At 47.0% G+C, this 14711-nt stretch overlaps 1 protein-coding gene across 2 annotated transcripts in view; it reads right to left on the minus strand.

The window, feature by feature from the left end:
- Atg9 (autophagy-related protein 9) overlaps positions 1-14711 on the minus strand; it is a 77274-nt gene that overhangs the window by 10004 nt on the left and 52559 nt on the right. For both annotated transcript variants that reach the window (XM_050186945.3, XM_050186943.3), the window contains exons 16-18: positions 13656-13867; positions 12883-12988; positions 5135-5361 (exon numbers count right to left, since the gene is read on the minus strand). In XM_050186945.3, the coding sequence (XP_050042902.1) occupies positions 5135-5361; positions 12883-12988; positions 13656-13867 (545 nt within the window). The remainder of the gene's footprint in view (positions 1-5134; positions 5362-12882; positions 12989-13655; positions 13868-14711) is intronic.

Genomic DNA, 14711 nt, shown 5'->3' on the forward strand with positions numbered 1-14711 from the left:
GATGCTGTGTTCCGCACTCAAAATCGTTGATAGTGTGCTCGCTGGAATGCTGAAACGGGTGGCAACGTCCTTCTTCTTCTCGCCCGCGGAGACTGCATTTAAAATTGCGAGTTTGTCTTCAAAAGACAGAACTTTTCGTTTTCTGGCAGTAGAACTCATCACGACCAACCGACGACGCAGTTAGAAGCGGAGACGCACGACTACACGCCGACAGGCAGGCCTAGCACCTCCAAAACAAGTCGGACAAACCAGTACCAGAGCACAGTTGACACACGCACACGTGCAGAACGCAGGACAACACTCAAGATGGCGAATGCAACGCATCCATAGAGAAAGAAAAAAAAGTGACGGATATCGTTCGTCATCGTCCCTCCCCCTCTCCCTTCCGGCGCCTTGGCAATGAAAGAACCGGCTATCAGCGTTGCTTTTCAAGTGAATTCTTACACATAAGTGTGTCTAAGCCGTTGAAACAAATGAAAATCACAAAATAAGAATGCTTGTCCTCAAATCCATACGAAACAAAATAATTCTGCAAGAGAAATGGATGGATGGATGTTATGAGCGTCCCCTTTGGAACGGGGCGGTGGCTTGCGCCACCAAGCTCTTGCTATTATGCTGCTTAATATCCTACCTAGGTTAACCAATGAAAAAAACAAAAAAAAACCCACTATGAACTACCACGTCCAAATTTTCTGATACCCTATTGCGAACTGTGCTTAACTGTACCCTATTGTGAAATCAGCTGCCGATACCAATGCCACCTGGTGCCACGCTAGACAAGCAAAGCCTGAAAAGACTGCTACGTTAGGCACGGAGCGGCGCTAGTTGCCGCCATCATCATCATCATCGCTAACTTTGCTCGGTCGCGGCAATCCCTGGCGTTCGCGTAGCTGCTGGCTCCTTACAGCATTAATATTCAATAATCTAGAGCATTTCTTCGGCCGAATTTTCCTTAAAAGTGCTAAAAGTAATGACTGATCAGCTTTGGGAGTTCGTTACATCAAGGCTAACCGCCGCAACATGTTCGTTACATCAAGGTTGAAAATACATGGGCTTCAATGGGGGCAGCGTTGGGGAATTCAAAAACTTCGTTAAATCCAGGAATTCGTTACATATAGGTTCGTTACATCCAGGTTTAACTGTGCTCAAATTTTTTTTACAGCATCTGAAAGTTTGTCAGTAAGAATGTACAGTATTGCAGTGGCAATGCCAAAAACATTGTGGAACATTCGTTAGTGATTTAGCATTCTTGCAATTTAGCGATTTGAAGCTGCGACTGCTTCAGGAATTCTTATGCTGACAACAGCGAGAGGCGAGTGCTACAGTTATTGTAAGCTTTTTAACCTTTTCTTTATCAAGAAGATATTGATGCTTCCCGAATTGTTGAATTATTTCTGCAATAATAGCTCGGTGCTTTTGTGGCTTCCTGCTTTGGTCATATACTTTGGTCATACAGTCGAACTCGACTATATCGATCCCGTTTACATCAAATTATTCTATATATCCAACAATTTCTGAACACGGTATAGTAACAATGAGTATAGATAGCAAAAATTACGCTTACATTGAACAAAAATAGCAGCGACTCCTGATATATCGAATGTCAACTGCCGGAAAAGTGCGCCCAGAAGTTAGCTTTCCCTCGCGGTGGCGGGGAAACCTGGTGGTGCAGCTCCATCCAACCGCTCTCCCTACCGTGACCACGCTGCCTGTGGGCGAGCTGTCGACACACCCCTGCTAAAAATGATCCTGGCCCGCCCGCAGCGCTTGCTCAGACAGCCAATCAGAAGCTCTTGTGCCCTCGTCATGCAAGATGGTGCAAGTGCGAGTTGTCTTGCTGCTTTTCTGGTTCGTTGTGTTTGCGTCTTGAGGGCCTTTCTCCCGCAGTGTTGCCGTGATGAAGCGATCGTCGTGAAGCTCAAAATCATAAATCGGGTCGAACGCAGTGAGAAGTCGGATGTCCCTGCAGCACGCAAGATTCCGAGGAGCACTGTCAGCATGATATTGAAGAATAAGGGGGAGATTAGGGCTAAAGCGGCCTAACTTGCGACCCAGTGCCCACAGTGCTCGACACGTATGCACGGCCGGGTTCAAGTGGTTCATCCAAAACTGCCTCAGACGTGCCGGCCTCCCCGTGCTCGGTGATGACTAAATTCTGATGGATGCGATGAAGCCGTTGCTGGTGTTGCCGAAGTTTGGAGCGAGCTATCAGAATTTCCGGAAGCTGTTGACAAATCAACGGTCGACGAGTTTGTGAGTGCAGATGATGGTGTCGCGACCACGGGAGAGCCCGAAAACGAAGACTACATTGCCGACATCGTACCGAGCACAAGTGAAAGTGGGCACAATGAAGAAAGCAATGACGGTCCTTTACCCACATCCTCTGAGGCGATCGGTGCACTCGCACTAGTTTGGTGCTTCTGCAGGAATGCGGAAGGTTGCGGCATCAGCCGCTCCGACCTCTTAGACAATGTGAAGTGCGTGCGTCGCAGGCAGCGAAATTGCCAAAGCAGAAGAAAATACAGTACTATTTCATAGGAAACTAAGCTAGTTTCACCAATAAAGGGATTTTATAAATGGTATGTGCTTTTATGACATCCAAATAGGTTTATGTCTAATTGTGCTGTATAGCAAACTGATAGGCATTTTTTTTGCGAGTTCGATATACAGTCGAACCCTGCTATTTTTGTTCGATGTAAGCGGAATTTTTGCTATATATACTCATTGTAACTATACCTTGTCCAGAAATTGTTCGATATATAGAATAATTTGATGTAAACGGGTTCAATATAGTCGGGTTCGACTGTATAAAAGGTCAAGCCAAGTTCTAAGCCAAGCGAAGTTTACAAAATGTGGAATGAAACCCATTACAATGAACTGCACTTTTACACGTGATGCACTGTTCAGTGTGCTGACTTTTGGAAGCACGTTTCTTGACAGCCTATGCGAGCTGCGGTAACACATTTTAGTTTGAATGCACAATCAGAACTTGCATCAATATTGACTAGCTCGCGAAGAAGCTTAATGTGTGCATCACGCAATGAGGGATGCCACGGTTCTGCTCGTTGCCACATAAGCAGCACCGCTTGTAAGTATGAACACTCCTTAGAACTAATTATGCATAGAATAAAGTGCTGAGGCCTATAAAAACATAAAGAATGCAACATTAAACGAGACATATGGTGAATTTAATAGCTGACTTGCATACAGTAATTTGCAGTCACCAAGGTAAGAATCCAGCCCTAGTACCATAGCTTTATCGCAATGTGTCGCGTCATATAACTTTTCTCAACTTTCTGTGCTAATTTAAAATTATAATTTCGACTTAAACTGCCAACAGCACGTTTGATTAAATCACTATATATCATGTTCTTTTCATTTTCCCCAGTATCTCTTGACACGTTCTGGGTGATTATCATTCCTTCAAAGCTAAAACTAATAACTTGAAGTTCAAGAAATAAGATGCTTACGTAATGCTTTACAATATCTCGGCTACAGGAACCACTTGTCATCTAAAGAGGCAGTGCTTGCACGGGAAATGGTTTGCAAATATGCCCTGCCTGGTACTGATAATCCCTGTGAGCTGCTGCCCAATCAATCTGGCATATCTTGTGCAAAAATCAAGCTGCAAACGAATGAAAATTTAATTGGGTTGGCTAGGTACATGTTAGAGCTAAACAATGTAACAGCACATGGAACAGGGCAAACAAAAGGGAAGGATGAAGCGCTGTGCGTTTTTTCCATCTGTCCTGTCCCGAGCGCTGTTACTCTAATCAATCGCAGACCATTTGCAAGCATGACCTTTGCATGCCTGTCAAGCCACACTTTACCTGCATTCAGTTGCATGTGGAGCTGGTGTGCAACAATGCATGTTAAAATCAAATGAATCTGATCAATTTAAATATCTTTTGCAGTCAAACTTGCATTGAATCAGTGAAGTTCCACTATACCAGCTAGTTCCTGTATGGCATGCACAATGATGAGATGAATCTACAATGCACACAAACAGAACATACTCTGCACCCACACTCTGTACTCGCACTCTTGCCTAACACAGAAGTGTTACGTGCCCTCGTCAGACACCTTGACAATTTCCTGCCCGTACCTATCCCCATCGATAGCCCACTTATCGATGCTTGCAAATTCGTACTTTGCTCTTTCCCGAGTGCTCTTGGACATCTAGCACCATGTAATAGGTTATTTAAAAAAAAACTACTTATTCAGTTTTGCTTTTCTGCTCCTTTTTTCGACTGTGTGAGGATTTAAAGTGTCCCTGGAGTAGAGGTGTGGTTGGTGCAATGAGCGCTTGTAGTTCGAAAGATGGCACTGATGTCGCACGCCACTCATCCATGGAAACATCGCATAATTACAGATTCTGACATATCTGTGAGAGAGTTTTTGGACGTTGGAAACAGCAGTGACACAGTAGCCAAAATCAGTTAATTTCTGCATGAAGCTTCACTTTGTTCTCCGAACCATTACACTGTTGTTGCATGCTCATCTAAAGATATCCTGCGTGTTCTGAAGATCACAGTTCTTATCTATAAGATGTCAGCGCCCACAGAGAGTTGGTTGATCGTGCAGAGTCAAAGACGACAGAGAGATAACCTCAGCATCGCGCTAGGGCTAGTCACTAGGGTGCTAACGTTGTCTTCTACATCAAGAAATTCTGCACATAGAAAGCCGACATTTGACGAAATACTGTATAGATTCCTTGCATGAAAAATGTATATTGTGAAATTTGTTTAGGGTCTACTTATGCGAAGCAACATTGATGCTTTTATGCAACTTTCTCTTCCTTTCTTTTTCTTCACAAAATAGTTGTTGAGATATTTTGTTTTGATCTTTTTAGAAAAGATGTTTACGACTAGTACCATTGAAAAGGGAATTTCTTCCTCTAGAATTTTGTACTATACGCTTTACTATCGATGCTAGGTGACAGGAAAAAAAAAAGTATTTACTACCCTACTCAAAAACTGCTGCCTTTCACATTGACAGGAAAGTGTTAAAGGGACTCTAAAGAAGAGCACCAAATCATTCTAAACCCGTGAAGTATTCCTCAAAAACTATTTCCATTATTCCGCAATAACGGTTTGTGCCAAACAACCCAACAATGACAGCACCACTGCCTTACCACGGCCTGGGCAGTAGCGGAGGGTGAGCTTGCCGGCCTGCCGTCGGCTGCCTCGTGGTGGAGGACGACGCGCCATCCTCACCGCTGCCTTCCTGAGGAGACTCGAGGATGTGGGGGAGCCCCTGCCAGACCAGCCGCGAGTGAGACTCCGGGTCCACGACTGAGGCAGGAGGCGGCGTTGGCCCGAGGGAACGCCCTGTGGTCACCCGCAGGTGCCGTTGGTGCAGCTGGGACAAAGAGCCACCCAGACATCAGGAGCATACCAGGAGTGCTCGAGGTTCGGCACAAGCGAATAAACTCGGGGCAATCCAAATTCGTGAACTGCGACTGCCAGCAGGGAGCATGGCAAGCAGGCCAGCTACAACGTGCAGCAAGCCAGTCACTTTTGCTGTTATCCCTCCAAGTTTGCTTCACATAGATTTGAGTGCTGGAGTACTCAGTGGTGCCTCCTAAAGAATGACTGTTTGTGTATATAAATAAATAAAATAAAGAAAAACAAAGGGAAGGAGACTGTACTAGACAGTTACTGCAGTCAGCAGTGTAAGGAGGCGGGGGGGGGGGGGGAGAGTAAAAGGCAGCGAGAGGAAAACGCCTCAAATCGCCAATCTTTACATACACCTCCACGTATCTTTTAACGTACCGAAACTGCACCATAGTCTGCGGGGAATGTCAAGAAAAGGTCTCGCGGTGTTACCGCAAGAGTAGGAAATTAACAAAAGGAGGGGTCCTACTGTTTTCACACAATGAACGTGGTGCTACATGTGCTACACATGACCACTTCTGCATTAGCAGTACCGTTCTTATTGTCTGCGCTGCCTATGCGAGAGCAGACCTTTGTCCAACACTTCTTCAAAATTAGCTGCATAGCAATCAGCCCTACTGGAAGGGTTCCCCATTTGTGAATGACATGCATCACATAAACACGTCATTCAATGCAACAGCAATGCGCCGCGCAACAGATGTCTGCCTCTTGCATCTACTCAATATATTACTTGACTAAGGGCCGCACTCATGCGAGAGCTGCACCCTCAAAATTCGGAAAAAGAGAAATGGTCAGATAAAGAAATTTTGAAACTAATGAGAGCGTCGCAGCTTGTGTACATGCTCTTAAGATTCCGAGCACCTAGCGCACACTGTCTTTGGACATCATTGTGAAAAGTTTTGACAAGGCAGTCATATCCAACACCATGGAGGGCACCAATGATGGCTGTATCCACGAGTGTGTATCCGTGAGTGCGTACCCGTGAGACAGTGACAGTAGCGCGCACTATAAACGGGCACCAGTTGTGAGGCGTGCTAGCGTGAACAAATTAATGCATTATGAAAATGACAGCGGTCGCTCTCTTTACACTCAAAGCTGGTACAAAGGGGCATCGTGAAGTTATTATGCCGGTCCAATTCTTTATTCAAGTGTTGCCCAGCGCACATGGCCGGCAGCTTCTCTGAACACTCACTTCGCCTTGGGAGCGCGAGGTACCCCACGCATGTCCTCGTTAGCGTTGCCTAAAGCCTCTTGAAGCGTATGTCACCACAAATAACTAATGCCACTAAGTCTTCCACACTTTACAAAAGAGTCGTGGTTTTTCCATTTATCCACGACATAGACTGAAAAGGATTGGCCGGCGGGCCATGTAAAAGTGGTTTTTTCCACTCCTCATAAACTGCAACCTTTGTGCAGATTGACCAGTGGGTGTGCCTCCAAAGAGCTTACACGCAAAAAGAGACATCATTCAAAGTTCATTGACTGTGCGGAAGGAATAGTTTACAATCTGCCTTTGAACTGTGGACGATGCCTTAATGACAGGCTTCGGGAGCATCACTACAATGTGATAGAAATGAGAAGGGGTTTTTGGTTGCACCCTGTAGAAATTTCATGTGTAATCAGGCAAACGCCACAAAAATGGTCACGCGTAAACTGGTATATAGTGCTCGCACAATTGTCAGCAAAAGACATAATAAGTTAACCCACGAGATTATCGAAGCGGAATTGATTGACGGGTGTGGTGACACCAGTGTGTCAAAACTGTCTACAGTAGCCTACAGATTTTTCGGACTCCAAAAATTTGGACTTGTTGGATATTCCGGACTTCATAAATGCACAGTCACTCCCATAGAGCTAATGCATTTTCGCGACAGATTTTTTTGGATGAATTTGGGCGCCAAAGTTCGGTTTTCCGGACTAAATTGCTCATTCCAAGCCTTGCTACCTGATCTTGGAGACTGCCATGTTGGATTTTACGCTGGCTTGGCTTCGAGAGGCCCGCTCTGTAGCCTTCAAGATTGGAATGCGCGAACGCCATAGAGTTTCTCACTATAACACCTATAACATCTGGCGCCACCGTCTATGGGAGTTTCTTAAGGGGGCACCGTGCCGTCATGGGAATGACGGCATATGTGTCTGCGAGGCTAGTGTTGGCTGATGTTGTAAGAGGCTTCGTCTAAAACGTGGATTTGGCTACACAAATAACGCGTTCTCAAAGTAAAATCTTCATAAAATGTTTCCATTCACGCATATTACATCTTTACTCACCTACAATGCATGACCAAGCGAAGAAAAGCAAGAACAGACGACAAACTGTTTCAAAGCGAGCGCGAACCTTGTCGTCTGTCCTCCAACTTTAGCGGCCCACTGATACTTTTTACGTAACATATAACGTACACGCACACAACGTACACAAAACATGTTTTTGCGTAATAATAAAGCTAAAACAGCTTTTCACGTGCTGTTTTAGTAGAAAATGAATCATTGTGACAGCAGAACGGTGCTTGCCAAGCGCGTCTTCACGGTGTCCTGTCTCTCCGAGAACGATGCCAATCCGAAGTCGCAACATACCGGCATTCCCATGCATACCACAGCGCAGCAGCGCCAGATTTCCCTCTAGGTAATGTAGTGAGAAACTCTATGGCGCACGCGATCTGCACGCCTCGGAGGCCATGACTGCTCTTCCTTGGCCGACAAAACACCCTAGGGGACTGACGGCACTTTTTTTCTTTCAGTCAGCACTATCGTTATAATCACTTAATGCGGGATCAGTTTTTTCTTCTTTCTTTCTTCTTTAAGTTTTGGTTGCTATTTTGCACTTGGTGTCCAGAGAGCCAGTGTGTCTCGGAGACGTCTCGTCTTTGTGAGTGTTTGTGCGGCTTCACATTTGTGTGATCAGCGCCACCTCCTGTGCCTTCGCGAGAGCCAAGTGGTGCAAAGAAACATGGCTTGTTTTTTCGATCTCCATGGCGATCTCCGCCAACGGAGGTTACCAATGCGGTGACTCTTGTTGACTGCATACGGAGACGTCACTCTTGCGTAAATCTAAGCAAACCTGATTGCCTCCACTCGATGCCCTGCCCTCGAAGGCAGGGCATCATTAGGGATTTTTTTAAAGCCGCTGTAAGCCTTATAAATTTCATTTTTCTGACTATTTTTCGGTCCCCACAAGGTCTGGAAAATCGTTCGGCTACTATATCACCCTTTCCAGCAAGGAGCTATCTTTCTTGCATAGAGATAGGAATTTTCTGCGGGCACCGCAAACGTGATGTGCCACAGAAGCTGCCATATATGTGGTTGCTTTCTTCGAAATAAAACATTGGTGTAAGCCTCCACTCGTGTCTTAACCTCTTCTCTGTCCTCGTCTTGTGCACGAAAAGCTGCGTTCATGTCCCTACCAACATGCCCAAACAGTCACCTTAGCGATATATTGGGCATGTAAAAAAAAATTTTAAAAAAAGGTCGTTGACTAATCCAGAGAGAAAGGTCTGCTATACCTCAAATTCGCTGTATCCAAAATTAGGACCGTGATATGTTGTGAAATAGTGGAACTTCGCATATACTGCTCTCTGAACTGAAGGCAACTGCAAGAACAACAAGAACATTGAAATTCTTTTGATTTCAATGTTTTCATTGTTCTTGCAACATGTTTAGGAAGTAATCGTAGAACATGGCAAGGCTTCTTGCTGTCTGCTATTCTGGATGCTGGTTGCCAAAATGTGGCACTTTCCCCGCAACAGAGCATATAAACGCAATGGCAACATTAACGGTCGCTGCGGCTGCGGGGAGCTGACCAGCCAGCTCCCCAAGTGTCGGGTGGCCAGCCCGAGCGCGCTGCCATCGACACATAGGCAGCAGCTCACTGTTCAAACAAAACAGTGTTAGGGAGAATAAATGACGTCTTAATCTTGTCTTTCGTCACAAACAACTGCCACTGTCGAACCTGTGGCACAAATTATACGAGGCAAGTTCAACTCCGAACCCACATCTGGCCACGCTGCACTGCATGCAATATGGCTTGATCATGTCAACCACTTCGCAACCTGGATGCTTTGAATAGCAGTTTACCCTCTTTCTTTTTTTTCTGCTCAATGATACAACAAAAATAAAGCATTCTCAAAAATGATGCATTTGAAGTACCGTGTGACCTTTCCTTAGTGGATTAGGCCTAGCGGCGCTTCAGCAGTGTTAATCTGCTTGCATGGTCGACACAAAAGAATTTTCGTTAGCTGGCAGGGCGTTGTGGGGCGTTTGCCACTAGTGTGTGTGCGTGTGTTTGAGTACGTGCATGCGTACTGTTTAAAGGGACACTAAAGGTTACTATTAAGTCAACGTGGACTGTTGAAATACCATCACAGAAACCTCGAAACGCTTGTTTCGTGCCAAGGAGAGACTTATTTTAAGAGAAAATGCGTTCTGAAGCGTCCGCGTACCTCTAGCGCAGTTCAAATCGCCCGCCCTCCGGTCGAGGAGTACTGACATCATGGTCTCATAGTGACGTTGCGCCATCGGTGAGTAGAACGGCGTCCGCAGACGGCGCTACGGCTTTACTGCGCAAAACGCAAATGCGCGGCCAGAAACAGAGCCAAGACAGAGCCGACAGCAGAGCGAAAGCGGGAGTATGGTGGCTAGCGGAAGGAGAAACGAATTACGTCCCACATTACGTCCCACGGCACACGGAGAGTCCGTTTTTGTTAAACTATAGGCTGCGGCGAGCTCGCAGCGTGGTCGGCGTGGTCTGTGAGAAGTGACGAGCCTTTTCGCACCTGCAACAGGGCATAAAAAAGCGCGAATCGACGCAAAACTCGGCCTAGAAACGTGCTTCGCCACAGCCAGGGCTCAATACGACCCAAGCTGGCACGACCCAGATGTCGTTTCCCGCACCGCCACCAGGCGCCGCTACTATACCTCAAACTCCAGCGCAAGACGCCCATAAGCTGGTACTTCATTCTATGACGCAAACTTCGACGCTCGTCGCAATGAACCCCGACACCTACAGATTGGCTCGCGATGGTGGGCTCAACTTCAGCGATTTGAACACCGACGAGCGCGACCTGCTACTACGACGGCGGCCTCGACACCGGCTCTCCAGAGCGGGAAAGCAACGAGGGCTTCCCACGACATCACATGGACGTGGCATTCTCGCTGCTTGTTCCAAATGAAACTTTCGCGAGCCAGCAGAACCCTCACAGCAGGACGCGATAACGAAACTACTGAAACTCCAAAGCGTGCGCGGCGCAGAGTCGAGCGCGCACAGTCGAGCGAAAACGAAACCTTTCGAACACCCATATTACTGAAGGGTAACCTCAAAATATTATTTTTTCTTAGAATCGAATAGACGTAGACAAGTAGCATTTTTTTCCGTCTTATAATCAAATGAAATGATATTTTTAATACGAGTAGTTGAGTATTAGTAACACAAATTATGAGGAGTGCTTTCGTCATCGGGCTAGTACCGGAATGTCGCTGGGGGGTCTCAAATCGTGTCATGCATTTACCTCAATTTCTCGGTTACTAAAGCTCTGTTCGCGATTATATTGACGCCTTAGACGTTCTAGAACATTGCTCTACCACTTTAACTTGAGTTTCTGGTAACCTTTAGTGTCCCTTTAAATGTGCATACCCGCCCATCCCGTAGTAAGCTGTCGGAAATAGTTGTGTGCAGTGCACTGCTCACATTCACACGCATCGCCACAGCAACATACATTGTATTTACACCACCTAGACAAAATCTACCCAAACTTTTTCTGTTGTAGCCGATAGTCTGTTATAGCCACATTTGTTAAAATCTAAATTTGTGCATGAATAATATAAGCAGACCAAACTAAGTCAGAATAATATTCGGTGATATCTGAAATTACGTTGTATGTGAAACCGCTGTAACAGGCGTGGAATGTACTGTAATTTTGCGCACGTAACCCACACTCCCATTTACAACAGCCCGTAAAAGTGTCTGCGCGCATAATCCATGGAAATAAACGAACACAAAAACGCTCAAATCTTTCCAAAAACGGTCTCCACTCGCAGATGCGCAACTTGTGCACATCTTATCTACGCCCAGCAGCTCGGTTCCCCAATTCTTAGGTGATGCTGACAAAGCTGGATTCACAGGGCAGATGTTATTGTGGACAAATCAATCACCTGATATGTGATGTGATCAGATCACTTCGCACCCAGCACTTGCCTGACAGTGGATGACAGCGCGGATGGAGAAGCCCTCGCATGGGCAACAGCAACGGAGCAAATGCAACCAAGCAGAAAATTACAATGGTGATTTGGGTTCTCTCGCTGTATCGCGAAGTGCTACGCGCGGACCGAGGGAGTGCCGCAGGAACGGGTCATGTATTATGTTGAATTCCAATGGCGGAGTCGGAGCAGCCGACAGACTCCGCGAGCGAGCACTCGACTTTGGCGTAGAGCAACGCCTCCAAATCTGCGAGTGGAACACAACCTGCGCCGCCGGAGCAAGGCGGAAGCGGAACTTCTATCTCCGAGTTACCCAGGATGCCTTGCGTGTTGTCATTTCCTTCCGCTGTTTGCTCCCAGCACCGCCGCACCGGTCACTTGTCTCTTCAGCGCTGTTCACCTGTTTTTTAAAGTGCGGAATGGATATCTCGCCAAGCGTGCAGCAGCTTTTGCTTCCTCGCGAGTCGTGACCGGTGGCGCCTCCCAGCAGACAAACGTGGTAAAGGAAATACGTCACGCAGAGTTCCGGTCCACTCCGCCGATTTTGGCGGAGCATCTTTTTCTGCTCCACGGAGTCACTCCCGCTCTGAATCTCCTCTGACTCTCTCATTGGAACACCTTACTCCCGCCCTCACTCTGTCATTGGAACAAACTTGCTCCGAAACGAGCAGAAAAACTTGCTCAGACTCCACCACTAGAATTCAACATTAGTTTGCTGGCGCTGCGTGGGCTATTTGCTCACTAAACGCAACATGGCAACCTGTAAAGAGGAAGAGAATGGACGACCATGAAAGAGGAAGCATCAACACGCAGGTGTGGGGTTCCCTAGGAGATAATCAAACTTTGAATGGCGGAGAACCATGCCTCGAGGTGTGGCTTCAAGGCAGCGGGGCCCGCACTGCCGTGAAGCCACACTTCAAGGCAAAATTTGCAGATAACCTGCAACCCCCTTTACCATTAGTTTTTATTAGTGCGAGTTATATGCGTAAAAATACAGCATGCGGTATGTTGCACGCAGCCATCACAGATCACTAGACGACTGGATAATAAAGAACCTTAGCACAACTCCACTACAACTCTAATTAGGCATTACCGCGTTTACCAGACAGCCCTGGGCACGTTAACTACCTACACCAGATTCGTGGGCAGCACAGTTTTGATATCACATGCAAAGCTGGCAAAATGCCAAGGTGGTAGCCGTAACGGTAGCTGCAGCACTGCCCTATAGGGCTCGCAACTAGACGCAGAGGAGGCGGTCACAGTAATGCCACGTGCATGGCAACCATCTGGAGGCACTGACCTCGTGCATGAACAGGGTGCTGAAGCTCATGTTGGCTGCAGTGGACTCCAGCGACACCTCCGGACCCACCACGGACGAACTGTAGGGGTCGTTGCTGACACAGATGCTGAAAAAGACATCACACGTGAGCCAGCTGACAACCACTCCGATGCAGTGCACAAAGATTGCTTGTGCACAGGCCTCACGGATATTTTACTGCACAAGGTCCCCTTCTCAGAGTACTGCACGACTGCTTCTGCATTTCAGTGCAAGGCCACCGTGGCCAGGAGTAAAACCTGCAAACACTTGCTCAGTGGCATTATGCTGTAAGGGACGAGTTATAGCTGTGGGTTCAGTCAGACAGGAATGCCTAGGCACAGGTTGCAAGAATCGGAACTGTAGCCTGGCTTGTTGGGCTGGAGTGGTGGTCCGCTATGCACCGAGCACACAATAGGGGGAAGTGCCTCCCTTCTGTCCCATTCATTTGTGCTGCTAAGAGCTAGACAGCAACATTTAGGCAGTGATAACTTGTTGCTGCACTAATTTCAAGTTTACTAAGGGCGTTTTTCCACCTCGCACCACAGCTACTAATGGGACCACTGCATGCGATCGACCCAGCCATGCCCTCAGACTGGGTCAGTCACCTGGAGGTGCTTGCGCCCATGTCTGACCGATAGAGGTACCCACACTGCTTGGAATGTGTGCCTAAGCTGCATCCTGCCATTTCGGGCAGGTACATGAAATCCTGTCCGGACGTCTGAAGCCCGGAATCTAGTTTGCACGGCTTCAATCACCTGTTAAGAAGACTCGCGTGGCTAGGTGTCGCCAAGGGTCCCTCAGCGCGCGAGATGCCACCACGGATGCGCTCGCCCGCCGCCGCTCCTTGCGCTGCTGCGGTTGCAGAGCCGAGGTCGCTGTGCACCATGCGCGAGGCCACCAGACTTCCGCCAACATTGCTGCCCAGTGCCCCGTTGTTACGCAACACGCTTGACACCAGCTCCGAGTACTGCACATGTTGCAATGGGGCAAAGAATGCAACGCATATCACTAAACTGAACGTACAGGTCAGGACGTATATAGCTCTGGACATGTCTGGGAAATTGGAAAACAGAGATAGTGCAAAGCACAGCTTATATCAAACCCTCACAGTCAAATCTGCATTGCAAAGAAAGTGTCCCTTCAATGCTATGTATCGGTTGGATCCAGTCACTGAAGGACGTCACTGGCATGGGCCAATGCTCATCATGAACGCCCACTGAGTGTAACGAATGTGTACATCTCTAATGGAATCTGTATAAACAACTGCATGCATGCCACCATAACCCTCCGAGAGTTGCTCAAAAGCAGCGTGAAAGTGACAGAAGCTGCTTGCAAGAGGCAGGGACAAAGCTAGGGTTAAAATAAGCATCAGCATATTTTGTACTATAAACTTTTCTTGCTTGTGGACTGTAAATTGACTGCTTTATTAGTTGATTGACAAATAGGCACAGGTGCTGCCACCTGTGAACAAGCAGTAAATGTCACAGTCCTTTTTCCTACTCTCCCTGGAAGTATTACACGAGAACAATCGACCGCAACCAAATCAAGCAAAAGCACTTGAATCATCAGACTTTGGTGTTGATGACCTGTTTGTTCCTTTTCACAAAGTACCCACAATGCTCAAGTAGATGGTGGTTAAAAAATAAAAATAAACTCAGTGATGATTTAGTGGTAAATGTAAGATAAATGTGTTAACGTTACATAGCACCTCTCTGAAGTCCTGAAAACTGACTGGTCAGCTACGGACCGCAGTCAGTCGCACACATGCATGCACGCCTGTACTTCTAAGCTCTCCATTCCCTCTTTACCTC

This window comes from Dermacentor andersoni, chromosome 2 (genome assembly GCF_023375885.2).
Source record: "Dermacentor andersoni chromosome 2, qqDerAnde1_hic_scaffold, whole genome shotgun sequence".
Taxonomy (NCBI): domain Eukaryota; kingdom Metazoa; phylum Arthropoda; class Arachnida; order Ixodida; family Ixodidae; genus Dermacentor; species Dermacentor andersoni.